Here is a 14,036-nt window from a genome sequence, read left to right as displayed (position 1 = left end):
TAAATATGTTTGATATAGGTTGTACTATAGAAAGGAATAGGGACAGTAACCAGCTCCCACTCAGACACCAAACAACTGTTTTATCTGAGAAGTGTTTTATTTTAGGATTTCAGCTCACATTTTCAGGGAAATAAAGAAAAACTATTTCTGCTGATATGTTTTATGTTCCTACGATTCTGTGTATTTTTACTTTATTTTTTGGGTTGTGGCTATCTGAATACCTTATACTAATATCAATTATGTGATTAGGATATCATAAGTCGACATCGCTTCATTAAACATTTTTGAAGAATTCATCACAGAGATGACTGGTTTGATTTCATTTATTACACTGATTTTTAAACTTTATTTATCAAAAGGTCCACTGTTCAATCATGTAAAAGTGGGGAGTTTGCTCTGTAATGAAACGTACTGCTACCAACAACGCTGACTTGACTAAAAACAAGGCACCCTACAACAACAAGTCATTCTTTATTTCAGATGATTTATTTTTGTTTCAAAGTTAATATAAAAAGAAATGTCAGCATTAACAACGCACAACATAAAAGCTAGTTTTACAGCATGACATTGTGTGGATTATCAAGCATCAGCAGCTCTACTTTCTTATCACCCCCAGCTGTTTTTCCTCTGAGCTCTTCCCACAACATGCTACTCTTATACTGTCAAACAAAGCCATGTATAGGATGGGATGGATACACATGTTCAGAGTTGCAAGTCCCTTGGACACCTGATACATGTCGTACACCCAACAGTTTGTTTGTTTATTGATTTTCAGATACAAGTGATAGATTTGAAGGATGTGGTAAGGCACAAATGAAATGGCATACAGCACAATCACTGATCCGACCAACAGGCCTATCTTGCGTTTCTCCAGGGTGGTTATACTGACATTTTTCCAAATCACTGAAATAAACACACAGTAGGAAGTGAAAGTAACAGCATAGGGAAGAACACAACCAAACACAGCAAGGAATATTTTGTAGTAGAAGTAAGGACGTCCATCCTTGCGAAAGGCGGACACACACAGAGTGTTGTTATTGTGCACAAACTGCATATTGAAGTTAACTGAGGCAAATTTCAACTCAGGGCAGGAAATGACTCCCACAACAATCCAGATGATGACACTGACGACCTTGGCGTGGGCAGGCTCTACATAGGACCGGGTGAAGAAGGGACAAGCGATGGCCACACATCGGTTCACACTTATCGCCATGATGAAAAAGATGCTTACATACAGGTTACAGGAGAAAAGAAACCTCTCCATTTTACACAAGGCATCACCGAACACCCAGTGTTTCCCCAGGGAGTAGTAGACTATCAGCAAAGGCAAGGTCAGGACATACAGCAGATCACTGATGGCCAGGTTACAGGACAGGACCACCCCAGTGTGCCAGTTCCTTTTCTCTCTGACCACCAGCAGCCAAAGGGCAAACATGTTTCCTGCCAGGGCCACGATGAACTCCACCCCATACATCGAGGGCAGCAGAGCCACTTGAAACGCCCCACAGTGAAAGGAGTTCTTCTCCATCTTGATCTCAGCTGAAGGTTATTTTGTTGTCAAGCTTCTTTCACACAGATCGTACCATTGCTGTAAATTGAAGAATGTTTATTCAGTGACTTGCAATAAGTCATATTCTCTTTTTGTAAGTTTAAGTGCACTTTATATTTGTGAAGTTAATTATAAGAAGTAAGGACATCTATGCAGATAACCATTTTTACGATATGAAATGTTCTCTATGTCTATTTAGAAAAGAGGACATTTAAATTATGAAAGCTTTATCTTACCGAAAGGATTCGGCTTGCAGCGTTCTGTAAAGTGGCTCATAAGATGAGAGTTCATTCCCTTTGTGGTATCTGTAATGAAACTGACAAAAGGTTATCCACCATCATAATCACTTTAGGCATCTGAATCTAAGATGAGAAATGTGAGTTTGTCACGGAGGGCTTTTATCAACCTCAAGACACTTCCTCTTACACACACGCAATTTGAAGAAGCAAAACTGAGACACACATCCGATGCAATTGACAAACACGGTCAGTTTGAATTTTCGTTTAAACCAAAATCCAAAAAACGGAAATACCAGCCTTTTTCCGTTTTTCATTTAAAACGGAAAACCAGAGCCGTTTTTCCGTTGTTGTTGTTGTTGTCTGAATCAAACGACGAATAACGAGAAAACCTAATAAAAAAAAGTCTGTAGGCCTACGTTTTGTTAGTTTGATTTGTCGTTGTTTTACGGGAGTGAGGCAGAGACTGGCAGCATGCTGTAAAACATTTTTTTTAAATATCAGTCGGACTAAAAAAAATGTACATCTACCCCCAGGAGCTGGAGCAATTGTAACAGCACAGGGTCAATTGTCTTCCGTGTTGCTGAAACATATTTTAAATTAGGAAGGCTTTTTAAACCGTAATTTACATGTTCTGTGAATAGAGTTTATAGGCTAGGTTACTTAAAATCCGAGCGAGATATTATAATTCGAAGACATGTAGGCCTACGCATTTCGCGGTTCCATTTTGTACTTTGGTTTGAGACAAACTCGCACTTTGAATAAGTTGCATTTACTCTTACATTGTCATTTTCTATATCCTATTAAATGCTTTCCATAAAAACGCACTAACATAAGACCAGTTTAGTTTTAAACATCCAAAAGAAGATAAACGCCTGGTGTGCTATACAATTCCCCCCCCCCCAATACTGTAACCTATAGCATACTGATCAGATATAATGCTTAGCTACTTACAATCAATTCCTCAAATGAAGGCACGGATGGAGAATCAGCGAAACTAAATCAAAATAAATGGGTGCGACCTTTAGGGATCGAGGGGGTCCTGAATAAATCGAGTGACCCGGAAGATCAGGTAGTGACAAAACCTGAAGGCACATTCTTAAATGCTGTGAGTTCCTGCAATAAACGCGAGTTGTAATGCTAAATCTGAGACCTTTTCAAATAGACCTCATGCATCTATCAAATTATAATTATTCATATCTTACCCAGCACCCCAATTTTATATCCATTGAGTCTACTTTTATTTATTCTCTTCAGGAATGCAAACTCATCAGGTATGAAAAAGGTGACAAGCATCCGAGCCCCCCCGACCCCACGGAATATCGACTTTAAAATGAGGAATAACCAGTGCTGGAATTGGGCCGGTACTCACCGGTACGCAGTACCGGCACTTCTGGTTCTGACCCATGGAGTACCGGCACTTCTTGCTCAGTACCGGCATGCTGGCGGTACTCCGGTACTCATGCACCGTGCCAGTACTCAACACTCTCCCGCCGTTCTTATTATACATCCATATATATATATACAGCCGCCCGGTACTCAGTAGATGCGTCATGAGGTGCCGAACGGACATTCTCATCGCTCTAACCGCTGGAGTTTCACAGCGGCTGTCAGCTGTTTACTCCTGTCATTCAAACAGAACGTGCTGGAGAGGGGGCGGGGCTTATATTCTCCATGTAAATACTGTGGTGGAAACGACTATGTCAAAATTAACCTATTTGACCGTGATTTAATAGTAATACACGTTTCAAAATAATAATAATAATGCCGAAGTAACAACATACTGAAAACTGTTAGTAAAACCATGTTTTAATGCTTTACAATTTACATACCTAGATGCACGTGTGTTGTGTTTATGCAGTGCAACTCCCACCCAGTGGGTGGCTATGTAGAGTGATAGAACAGAGCAGGCACGCCCCCGAGAGAAGGAAAGCAAGTCACGTCACAAATTAGCATTTCTAAAATGTTAGCGTGGATTAATAAAAGTGCAAAAAGACAGCGGTTGTCGCCGGAAGAAACTTCAAATACAGAGAATGCTGTGCCTGTGTTGGAAATTGTGTCTGATGGGGAGCTTTCTTTGGTTGATCCTCCTGCTCCAAGTTCTAGTGCATTAGCATTAGCACTAGCTCCGCCGCCTCCTCCAGAGCCTCTAAAGTTAGCTGCTGCTGGCGCAACTGCCACCACCAACACCGGGCAAAGCGATGCACCTGACTGCTGGACAACGGACCAGGTGCAATATTTTTGCAAGACCAATGCATGGCTCCTTCTTAAAGATAAGAAGCTAGGATGTCGGATATGCAGAGATGTCAAATCTTTGGGAATACACACTGGACAAGGACTGAAACTGTCAACTGAATGGGGTGAGTGTGTAGTGTCTCATTTCGGTGTTGACAAGGGCAAACAACAAGCTAGCCTGAGAAAAAAAATCAAAGAACATAAAGAATCACAAGCCCATGTAAAAGCTGCTGACATCCTTACATCTGCTTCACGTGAAACTATTCAACATCAAGTGCAGTCTATGCATAAATCTGAATTAGACACCACTATCAGAGTTTTTCGAACGGCATATAAAATTGGCAAACATAGCCGGCCATTCACAGACATGCCAATTGATTTGAATGTACAGAAACTGAATGGGCTGAACGTGGGCAGGGTTTTGCACTCCAATAAAACCTGTGGCGAAATCATCGACCACATAGCTCATGAGCTGAAGAAAAAAATGGCAAAAGACATTACAGAAAACCAAAGAAAACTCTGTGTTTTGGTCGATGAATCTACCACTATTAGTGGTAAAACGGTGCTTGTTGTGTGTCTACGCTCAGCATTAGCTGATGCTGAGCCCGAAACGTTGTTTTGGGAGCTGATCGAGTTGGATGGAACAACGGCTGATGACATCACAAAGGCGTTAATGGAGTGTCTTGGAAGAGATTTTAACGAGGACTTTTTAGGTCAGTGTTTCGTTTCTTTTGCATGTGATGGGGCTTCAGTCATGCTAGAGAAGAGAACAGGCGTTGCTACCCAGTTGTGTAGTAAATTCCCAAGCCTGTTTGTGTGGCACTGCTCCAATCATCGTCTAGAGCTGGCAGTTGGGGATGTGGTCAAGGAGGTCTCAGGGCTCAATCATTTCCAGATCTTTTTTGACAAACTCTATTCCTTGTTCCATGCCTCCCCCAAAAATCAGAGGCAGTTAGCGCAGTGTGCGCAAGCAGTCGGACAGCGTCTCCTGGTGATAGGGCGTGTTTTGTCCATCCGCTGGGTGGCTTCAAGTGAAAGGAGCGTCAGAGCAGTCTGGGAAAACTACCGAGTGCTTCATGATCACTTCACAAATGCTGCAAACGACACGAGCAGGGATTCCAGAGACAGAGCAAAGTACAAGGGCCTGGATGATGTGCTCACATCTGCAACGTTTGTCAGCAATCTGGGACTGATGTACGATGCGCTCACAGAGCTCAGCGACCTCTCTCGGCAACTCCAAAAAAGAGAGATGACACTGCCTACAGCAGATAGGCTCTTAACTCGAGAAATACGAGTTTTTGAATTCATGGTCACCATGCCTGGCCCACACATGACTACAGTTCATACAGCTCTAGCTGAGAAGTCCTTCAAGGGTGTTGCCCTGCGTGAGAATGGCAGGCTTGTACAGATTCATGCAGGTCAGTTTTTCCGCAGTATGGTAGAGAATCTGAGACACAGAATGACTTCCACAACCTCCTCTCATGTCAGCACAAGAGAAATCCCATTACATGGCCGGGAGGCCCGGGACAATCAGCTAATCCAGGACATGAAAGTTATCCATCCTGGAAGTTGGCCTGAAGAGGAGTTAGACGTACAGTATGGGGACGTAGAGGTGCTACGTTTGTGCGAAGTGCTGAAAGTGGACAGAAGAGAGACTGTTCAGGGCTTTCGCGAATACAAGGAAACCAGGGCATCCCGTACACCTGCTGCCATGGAGCCTCTACTGAAAGCAGTCCGAACCATCGCTGTCTCCACTAGTGAGTGTGAGCGGGCATTCAGCTGCATGAACGATATCCTTACTGCAAAAAGGAATGCTCTCTCTGTCAGCCGACTGTCCAGCCTGGTTTTCATTAAATGTAATGGACCATCACTAGGACAGTTCAATCCGGAACAGTATGTGAGGTCCTGGCTGGCAAAGGGAAGGAGAAGTGCTGATGAAAGAGCCTGTCCAGCTCCAGCCCCTGATGTCTGATGTCCCCAAGGCCTTCTGGAGCCTTTTCTAAGAATGTGAAGTATATTGCAAAGCAGCTCACCCAGTGAGAAGACTTTTGGCATAATGTGCCGATTTGTACAGATCCTGGAGATAGAAGGACTTCAGACCAACCAGGGAGTTATCTGATCAGCTTGGTGTTCAATGTAACTCTTTACCATGGCTCAGACTTTGTTACTTGCAGTTACAGTTTCTCATTTTAGATTGTGCAAATTTTGCATTTGTTTTTACATGTTCTTTGTTCATGCTCTTTATCATTTTTCTGAGTTGGAAAGTTAGATTGCATCATAGTTTACTTTATACATATTTGTATTCTTCAGTGGTGAAGTATATTGCAAAGCAGCTCAGCCATGTGAGAAGACTTTTGGCACTTTTTCGTTTTTCGTTTTCTGAGTTGGAAAGTTAGATTGCATTCAAAATGTACAGAAATACTTAATTTTGTTAAAGCTTTTTATAAAAAATGCTTCTGACCAGAGCTTTGTTTCCTTGTCATTAATGTTGAACACCACCAGAGGGGCTCTCACCTGAAAGGTCTCTGCTTCATGTGTCTTCAGCAGAAGATCTAGACTTTGATTGCTATATTTTCAGTTAATATTGACCTTACTGAGCTTTAGCCATATCCGCTGCCTATCATAAAAAATGTTAAGTACAGTGAACCTTTCTAAAATATACAGTAGTAAAGAGACAAACCCACCAGCATTATAGTAGCCAAATTCTTGTTTGTGGGCTGTATATATAAAATTGACTTGAAAAAGTTGCTGATTTTAGAGTACTGGCACCTTTTTCATTCCAATTCAAGCACTGGGAATAACAGGATTGTAGCAGTCAGAACAACTAAAGCAGCAGTTAGTAATAACAGAAACGCCAAAGAGTCACATCTAATAGAAATATATAAAAGCATTTATTTTAATTGTGTAGCAGTCCGTTTATCATTCTGGCAGCACTGTTGAGCATTTTGAAAATGTATTTTCATGCCTCTGTGCAAGGCTTAGTCTTTCTATCTGTATAGCCACTGGTGTAAAATAACTAAGTTCATAAACTCAAGTACTGTACTTGGGTACAATTTTGAGATACTTGTACTTTATTTAATTATTTCAATGTTTTGCTACTTTGTTCTTCTTCTCCACTAGGCCTACAGTTCAGATGTAAATGGTGCACTTCTACTCCACTACATGTATTTAATCCCTTTAGTTACTTTACAGATCTGGATGAATGATGTGAAATATAACCAAGTGTTAAATCAGACTTTAGTTCCACCTGGAGTAAAGTCACAAGCTACCCTGCAGTATACAAAGTCATTCAAACTAGCTGCACCTTTACCAGCTTTGAGAACACTTTCATGATCAATCATTATAAAACAAATTATTCTGAAATGGACCAATCTGCACAACGACTACTTTTACTGTCGCTACTTTCACTATATTTTGATGAGAATACTTTTCTACTTTTACTTGAGGAACATTTTGAAGGCAGGACTTTTACTGTAACAGAGTAGGCTATTCCTACACTCTGGTACTTTTACTCAAGTACAAGATCTGAGTACTTCTACTTTTACTGTCGCTACTTTAACTATATTTTGATGATAATACTTTTATTTGAGGAACATTTTGATTGCAGGATTGTTCCTACACTCTGGTACTTCTACTTTGACTCAAATCTGAGTACTTGTACTCAAGTACAAGATTTGAGTACTTCTACTTTTACTCTAGTACAAGATCTGAGTATTTCTACTTTTACTCTAGTACAATATCTGAGTACTTCTACTTTTAATCAAGTACAAGATCTGAGTGCTTCTACTTTTACTCAAGAACAAGATCTATACTTATACCACCTGTTTATAGCCTATGAAAAAAACTATTAGAAAACGAAGGCTAAAGCTAACGTTAGCAGATAGTGACAATGTATGCTAGTTAGCCAGCTCAACGATAATATTGCGACAGAAAAACTTTTCAGTGCACATCACGCTCTGCTCGTTCTAACAGCTGTTCACCAGCGGTCCAGTCTGTGCCAGTGACTCCCGACCACACAGTTAATACTAACGAACGCACCCGTAGGTAATATAGCTGCTGAAGCTAGACCATCATCGCGGCCGCAGATTACTCCGGGTCTCAGACCCCCCCCATACCCCAAAAACATTTTTATTGCAGATCTACATGAATCACACACACGACCTATTTTGGATTCAAAACGGCGAATTTCGCCAAAAGGTGACAAGTTTGCATCCCTGCTCTTGGCCTTTTTAAAAATTACATGTTGCAATGAGTTTCTTTTGCACTGGGCTTATGCTTTTATTTGTGTTGTTATTTAAATTATCTTGTTTGAATGTGGTATATAATATACAAAACGTTGCTTGCCTTATGGAATGGAAATGTAAAGACAATCAAATTATTACACAAACCTGAAGGAAAATAAATGACTGCACTGATCACCTGAAGACTACAATACAATTCACCAAGTCAATCGTTTTCACATTTTATTGAACAGGAACAATTTCAATATTCATTTATACAGTGTGAAAAATATAGAACATTCCTCTGCTGATTTTCAGCAATAAACAGTCTCACAAGCATCACTCTCTGCTGAGGCACTGGTGGCTCGCTGCTGCTACCTGGTGGTCAAGCATTATAAACACATTTAATGTCCAGAAAGAAGAGGGAGGGGCTCAGCCTTTTCCCTTCCTCTGTTTGAAGCCTTGCTTTGCTCCTGCACCTTTCTTCCTAAAGGCCGAACTGCTTTTTGGACCTTTAGAATCGAAAGATCTGTCCTTATTTTTGTTTCCACCAAACGATTTGTTCCCTTCAAATCTCTTCTTCCCACCAAATGATTCCCTATCGCCAGTTCTCTTTGCTCCGAATGACTTTCCACCAGGACTCATTTTCCTTCCATATGGCTTCTCCCCGTCCCCCGATTTCTTCCATCCCTTTCCAGTGTTCCCATCTCTCCGATATCCTCCTGGACCGTTTCTCTTGGGCGATTTAGAATCTCTGTCTTTTCCAAACGATTTACCGGGGGACATTTTCCTCTTCTTTGCAGGTCCATGAGTCCTTTCTGAACTATGCTTCCTCTTGGTACTTGGGAACATGTCTGAAATGAAAAAAAGTATTGTCAATAAATAAACCAAAAAAGACCCAGGAGCATATGGTTTAAAGGACAGCAATTATGTTCACCTTCATCGGGATCCTGTCCTACTGCCTGTCTGTAGTACTCCACCTCATCATCAGATTCAACAGCAGCCGGCCGGTCATCTTGATTCCCAGGATCCTCTACCTCACTGTCCTCTTCGGCCTCTTCTTCAGCACGTTTCTTCTTGATGCCTTCCAGGCTCTTTTTCCTGTCAGAGGGTAAAGAAATTCCATTTAATACTTTAACCAGATTAAACATTGACAAATGTACAAGGTCATATTCTCATGTTGTCAGCTCCATCTTAAAAGCTCATAAAAAAAAGAAAAAGAGAATATATTACTTGTGGTCTTCTCGTTTCTCATTCTTATGAGCAACATCTTGCTCCTGCTTTTTCCTGCGGGCCTGCTTCTGTTTAAGCTGGGCCTCCTTTCGTTTCAGGATCTCCTGTATCTCCTCTTCCGTCTTTGAGACTTGCAAACACAGAAAATAACTTCAAATTAAAAGACAGTGTATACCCAGTGTACATTATACTGTGTACACTTTGGATGCATCAGTAAGCGTTTACTTTTAGAGATAAATCACAGAATTCATAATGATTTTGTCATCATGTGCATCTGAATATATCACAAAGAAAGGTGAATAAAAAGGACAGTAGTGCACTCACTCATGGTGTGATAAAGGACATTCCCATCTCCCATGCCTTCTTGTATCTTCATCAGCTGCAGGCTCATGCGAGGACCAATCTGAGGAGAACACAGTGCAACAATGCAGGTTCCACTCAGGCACCAAGATTGTTTTTAACAGCTTTACTTCCTCAGGATGCTCACCTCGGTCAGACGGACTGCGCTCTGCTGGGAGGCCATGTTGCCTCGGCCAGAGTAGACCTGTGGTAGTTCAGTTATATTGTGCTCCCCGTCTTGCTCTGCCTCACTTTCTGAAAGGTTTGCCCCCCTGAGAGTTGTAGCCAACACAATAGTTGATCAGATTTAAATCATCAATTCTGCAGAAGGAAACAAATAACTTGAATCCCTGTGTTAGAACAGCTACATCTCACTAAGCATTTTGAAAAGGACCTTACTTCATCATCAGCTCACTGATATCCTCAAACTTTGCCATGTTGGGGAACCTCTCCTGCATCAGCTTTTTGACTCCACGGCTCATTCCCACAGGGACAACCTTCAGGCTGCTGCAGGTTGGAAACGTGATCATGTGGGTCAGTCTAACAATTACTCAAATAAAATAAATATGGTCATTGTGTTGAGGCCCGTCAGTGCGTTTACTTTGAACATACATCACTGAACAGTCATGTCGAAATTCGTCATCATGTGAGCCCAACATCTCTGCCGTCAAGCCCTTTGCTAGAGCAAACAGGGCAAAAACAAAAAGTACTTACTAGTGACGGAATTCTATTTCCTGGGTCTCTGGGTTGTAATTCAGCAGCACACACCTCTTGATATTGTTGAGGCTTACCTGGAAAACAACAATATCTTTGTTTTTGGTTGCAAGAAGTCATTATACATTTTTACAATGTTGAATGCTCAAAGATTTAGTAATCAGATAGCGTTTACTTTTGATTCATCTTCAAAGGAAATCTCAGAAGACTATACGATCATCATGATGCCAACAGGGCTTTAAATCTCGAGTCAACCACAAAAAACAGTACTATTGTTAAAAAGAAACATACCTTGTGCACATTAATGGAAGGAAACATGTTCTGGAACATGGTGGCCATGAGTTTAACGTGCATGCCATCAGATCCAAAGTTGTTGAGGATTAATAGAGGATGATGTGTGAACTGCTGATCGTGCATCCTGTGCTTCTTCAGAGATGAAACCACATCTTTGACAAGGGAGTACTGAAAAGAGTTTTAGAAAAAGAAGAAAAGAGTCCTCAAAAATGTAGGGAAACATTTAAGTGTTAAACATTACATTGGCAGTTTGGGCGCATCAGTGCGTTTACTTTGAAAACATCACTTACAGTCACATACTAAATTGTCATCATTTGAGCCCATTTTCCTTTTGTACTTCTATTTCAAGGATGAGTTCATACAATTACCTTGACTACTTTGAAATTAAGCATCGGACCTTTCGGAAGTCGTGCCAGTCTCTGAAAGCACAAACAAATAAATGGTTGGATGGGGATCAGGCTAATCATGACAAAACTGAAAAAGTTCTTCAGCACCCGAGAGCTGTTTAAAAAAAAAAAAGGTTATTTATTTAATCTTACCAGGTTTACACAGGTGGGAGTTTTGCTGAATATCATGAAGTGTGTTACTCCCAGAGGTCCTGCAATAGCCACAAAGTCTTTCAGCACATTCTTTTTCCTAACCTGGTAAAAGGAAAAAACAACATTAGATATAGTTGAAGTGAAAGAGCAGAGGAAATGACAAAGATACTTGCAGATAAAAAATATCAGAAAAAGCTCATATATATATATACACATTTCATTAAAATGCTCAAATAAACCCCACTGACCTTCAGTGACTCCGCAGTGTAGGGCTCCATGACTCTCCGCATATCCTCGATGAGCTGACCCACGTTTTTCCCGATCTGTCCCCGGTTAAACACGAAGGAGTGGGGGATAGCTCCGTAGATCTCCTCGGCCACATGGTTAGCTGTGGCTCTGGACTTCTTTTGGTTCTTGGTCTGAAAAAACACAACAGCAATATATTAATTATAATTAATACATTTAGTTACATGACACTTGACAGATTATTGTTTGATTTTGCTTTGAATTACGATTAGAGTTTACAGTTTAATTAGATTTAAAAAAAAAGTAAGCTAACGTACACGATTAACTAGCTCTACTAACAGTTACACAAATCCACCACAAACTGAGGTTTATCTTTCTCGTATAAGATATATCACATGTTTATTCATTAAATAGACTCAAATATAAATACAAGTTTAGCTATCTTTCCTTAAGGCTAACCCATGCGCACAGGCCGTCACTTACCTTTGATTTCCCCATTTTTCAACGAGATGTAGTTATATTGAGTTAACAATAATAACATAGATAGTTGCAACACTATATTAATTATATCGAAACAAGTACGTTCATTATGACCGTACAATGCAATCAACAACAATTTAAACCATCGAGGCTTCAACTGCGAAGACAGCGCGACGCCTTCCACATGGTGGTTCTGCTGGTGTGTGTCACGTACTAATGTGTCCGGGGTGATTGCTCACGTGTTTTGAAATAGTTCCTAGAGAAAAAGGGTCCGCGTCCCTCAGCATGATCAGTGAGGTCTAATAATAATAACCTAGGCAATTTACACGTTTTAAAATAAAAGTCCAATGAAAACAAAAAGACCGCTTATTGTTACAAGTGTGCCTTTGTCATTCATTGCACTATCCCAAGTAAGCCACTTGTTTTGCCATTTGCAATTTTCAATAAACATTTGGAGTTTTAGATTTGAAGCAACAGCAAACAATTAATATTTCTTAATGAATATCAATTTTGTTCAGTTGTGATTGCCTGCTGCATTGTTTAAATTAATATTTAAGCAAGTGTTTTAATTCTGCAGTTCCTCATTATGATAACTAGAGGGACACCTTCATGCTTCATCTCGACCAGCGATGAGGAGGTCACTAAAGCCTCAGGTTTATGTTTTTCAATTTATTTAGTATTCTTTTTTTGTGCAGTTTAAATGCATTTATCATCTTCCATTGGTCCACATGTAACAGGATCAATGTTTTAATTTGAGCAGTCAACATAGCTAAGTAAAAAGTACATCTTTATTTCAGGCAATCATACATCCTACAAACTTGTAAAAGCAGGATAACACAAACATTACATTTACATTACATTACATTACATTACATTGCATTTAGCTGACGCTTTTATCCAAAGCGACTTACAATAAGTGCGTTCGTCCAACAAACACATGATTTTGTCAAGATAAGCACTGACCTAAATGAAACATGACATTTCAATTATTATTATTATTATTATTATTATTATTATTATTAATAAGTCATTAAGAATTGTATGAACACATTCCAGGTATTAAGAGGAAAGGAGAGTTGTCTGTAGAAGCTTTATTTAAAAGTGGCAACAGAGAGCAGGGAGCTAAAAATGAAACAAAGTCAAACAAAAGCTATGTTTTATTTTAGACTGTTAAGTACAGGAGGTATTGAAATCACAAGTTGTAATTATCTCCTTAAGATGGCAGCAAGTTTACATTGTCAGCTGCTGTGTTATCACAAACAAGAATTTAATTTTAGGTTTCACACTTCCACCCCATCATTGAGGGATCTTTGACATGTCTGTAGTTCTGTTAGTAACAGTTATTACAGCTTACAAGACTGCTGTAATATCAAAGATAGTATTTCAAGTGTTTACCGACAACAATGCTGGCCAAAGAACATGGTGTAACACCAGCTTCACATGCAAACACCTAACAGTTGTCCTAGCAATTTAAAAGTCAAAAGTATCTGCTGCTTTTTTTTTGTTATCTCACTCACATCGTGTCCCCACCCAAAACCGGATGTGCCTTCATATGACATATTGGGTGTTTGGGTGTTTTATTGCATGAAATGGATTTCCCTTTTGCTGCTGTATAGGTCAGTGGTTTTAAAACTTTTTTTGGCCAAGTCACACCTAAGAATCTCAAGGCACACCTATAATCATATCCAGGCAAAATACCCTCTATAACACATATCACTGTTATCACTCTGTGCATTTTTATTTTATTTACTAATGCAAAACAAAATTTGACAGACAATTATATTATTTAAATAATCATTTATTAACAAAATAATTTAAGAATCCATTTAATTAATTATTGTAAAATTGGGCCACATTAAAGTAGCAACACAGTACATTTATATAGCAATGAGTTGAAAATAAAACGTTTTCTACTAAACTTGTAAAGAAAAAAGATGCATTGAGAATGAAA

At 39.8% G+C, this 14,036-nt stretch overlaps 1 protein-coding gene across 1 annotated transcript; it reads right to left on the bottom strand.

Annotated features, from left to right (window-relative positions):
• Positions 1 to 464: 464 nt before the first annotated feature.
• LOC117548612 (suppressor of SWI4 1 homolog) lies at positions 465 to 12,318 on the bottom strand. The gene is made up of 13 exons (XM_034219977.1): positions 12,089 to 12,318; positions 11,608 to 11,778; positions 11,360 to 11,461; positions 11,189 to 11,239; positions 10,818 to 10,988; positions 10,527 to 10,603; positions 10,212 to 10,319; positions 9,961 to 10,084; positions 9,798 to 9,876; positions 9,474 to 9,603; positions 9,178 to 9,341; positions 8,675 to 9,094; positions 465 to 1,539 (listed from the first exon to the last, which is right to left on the bottom strand). Exons 1-13 carry the CDS (start codon positions 12,101 to 12,103, stop codon positions 596 to 598), a joined length of 2,556 nt encoding a protein of 851 aa, XP_034075868.1. The 5' UTR covers positions 12,104 to 12,318; the 3' UTR covers positions 465 to 595.
• Positions 12,319 to 14,036: the final 1,718 nt, after the last annotated feature.

The sequence above is a fragment of the Gymnodraco acuticeps genome, unplaced genomic scaffold (genome assembly GCF_902827175.1).
Source record: "Gymnodraco acuticeps unplaced genomic scaffold, fGymAcu1.1, whole genome shotgun sequence".
Lineage (NCBI taxonomy): Eukaryota > Metazoa > Chordata > Actinopteri > Perciformes > Bathydraconidae > Gymnodraco > Gymnodraco acuticeps.
This window is presented reverse-complemented; position numbering and strand designations above follow the sequence as displayed.

Bases quoted from the DNA above. Each gene is read 5' to 3' on its own strand.
- LOC117548612 (XM_034219977.1), bottom strand. The intron at 10,989-11,188 runs GTAATTGTATGA...AACTCTTTTCAG, and splicing joins TTAATTTCAAAGTAGTCAAG to TACTCCCTTGTCAAAGATGT. The intron at 9,604-9,797 runs GTGAGTGCACTA...TGTGTTTGCAAG, and splicing joins TGTCCTTTATCACACCATGA to TCTCAAAGACGGAAGAGGAG.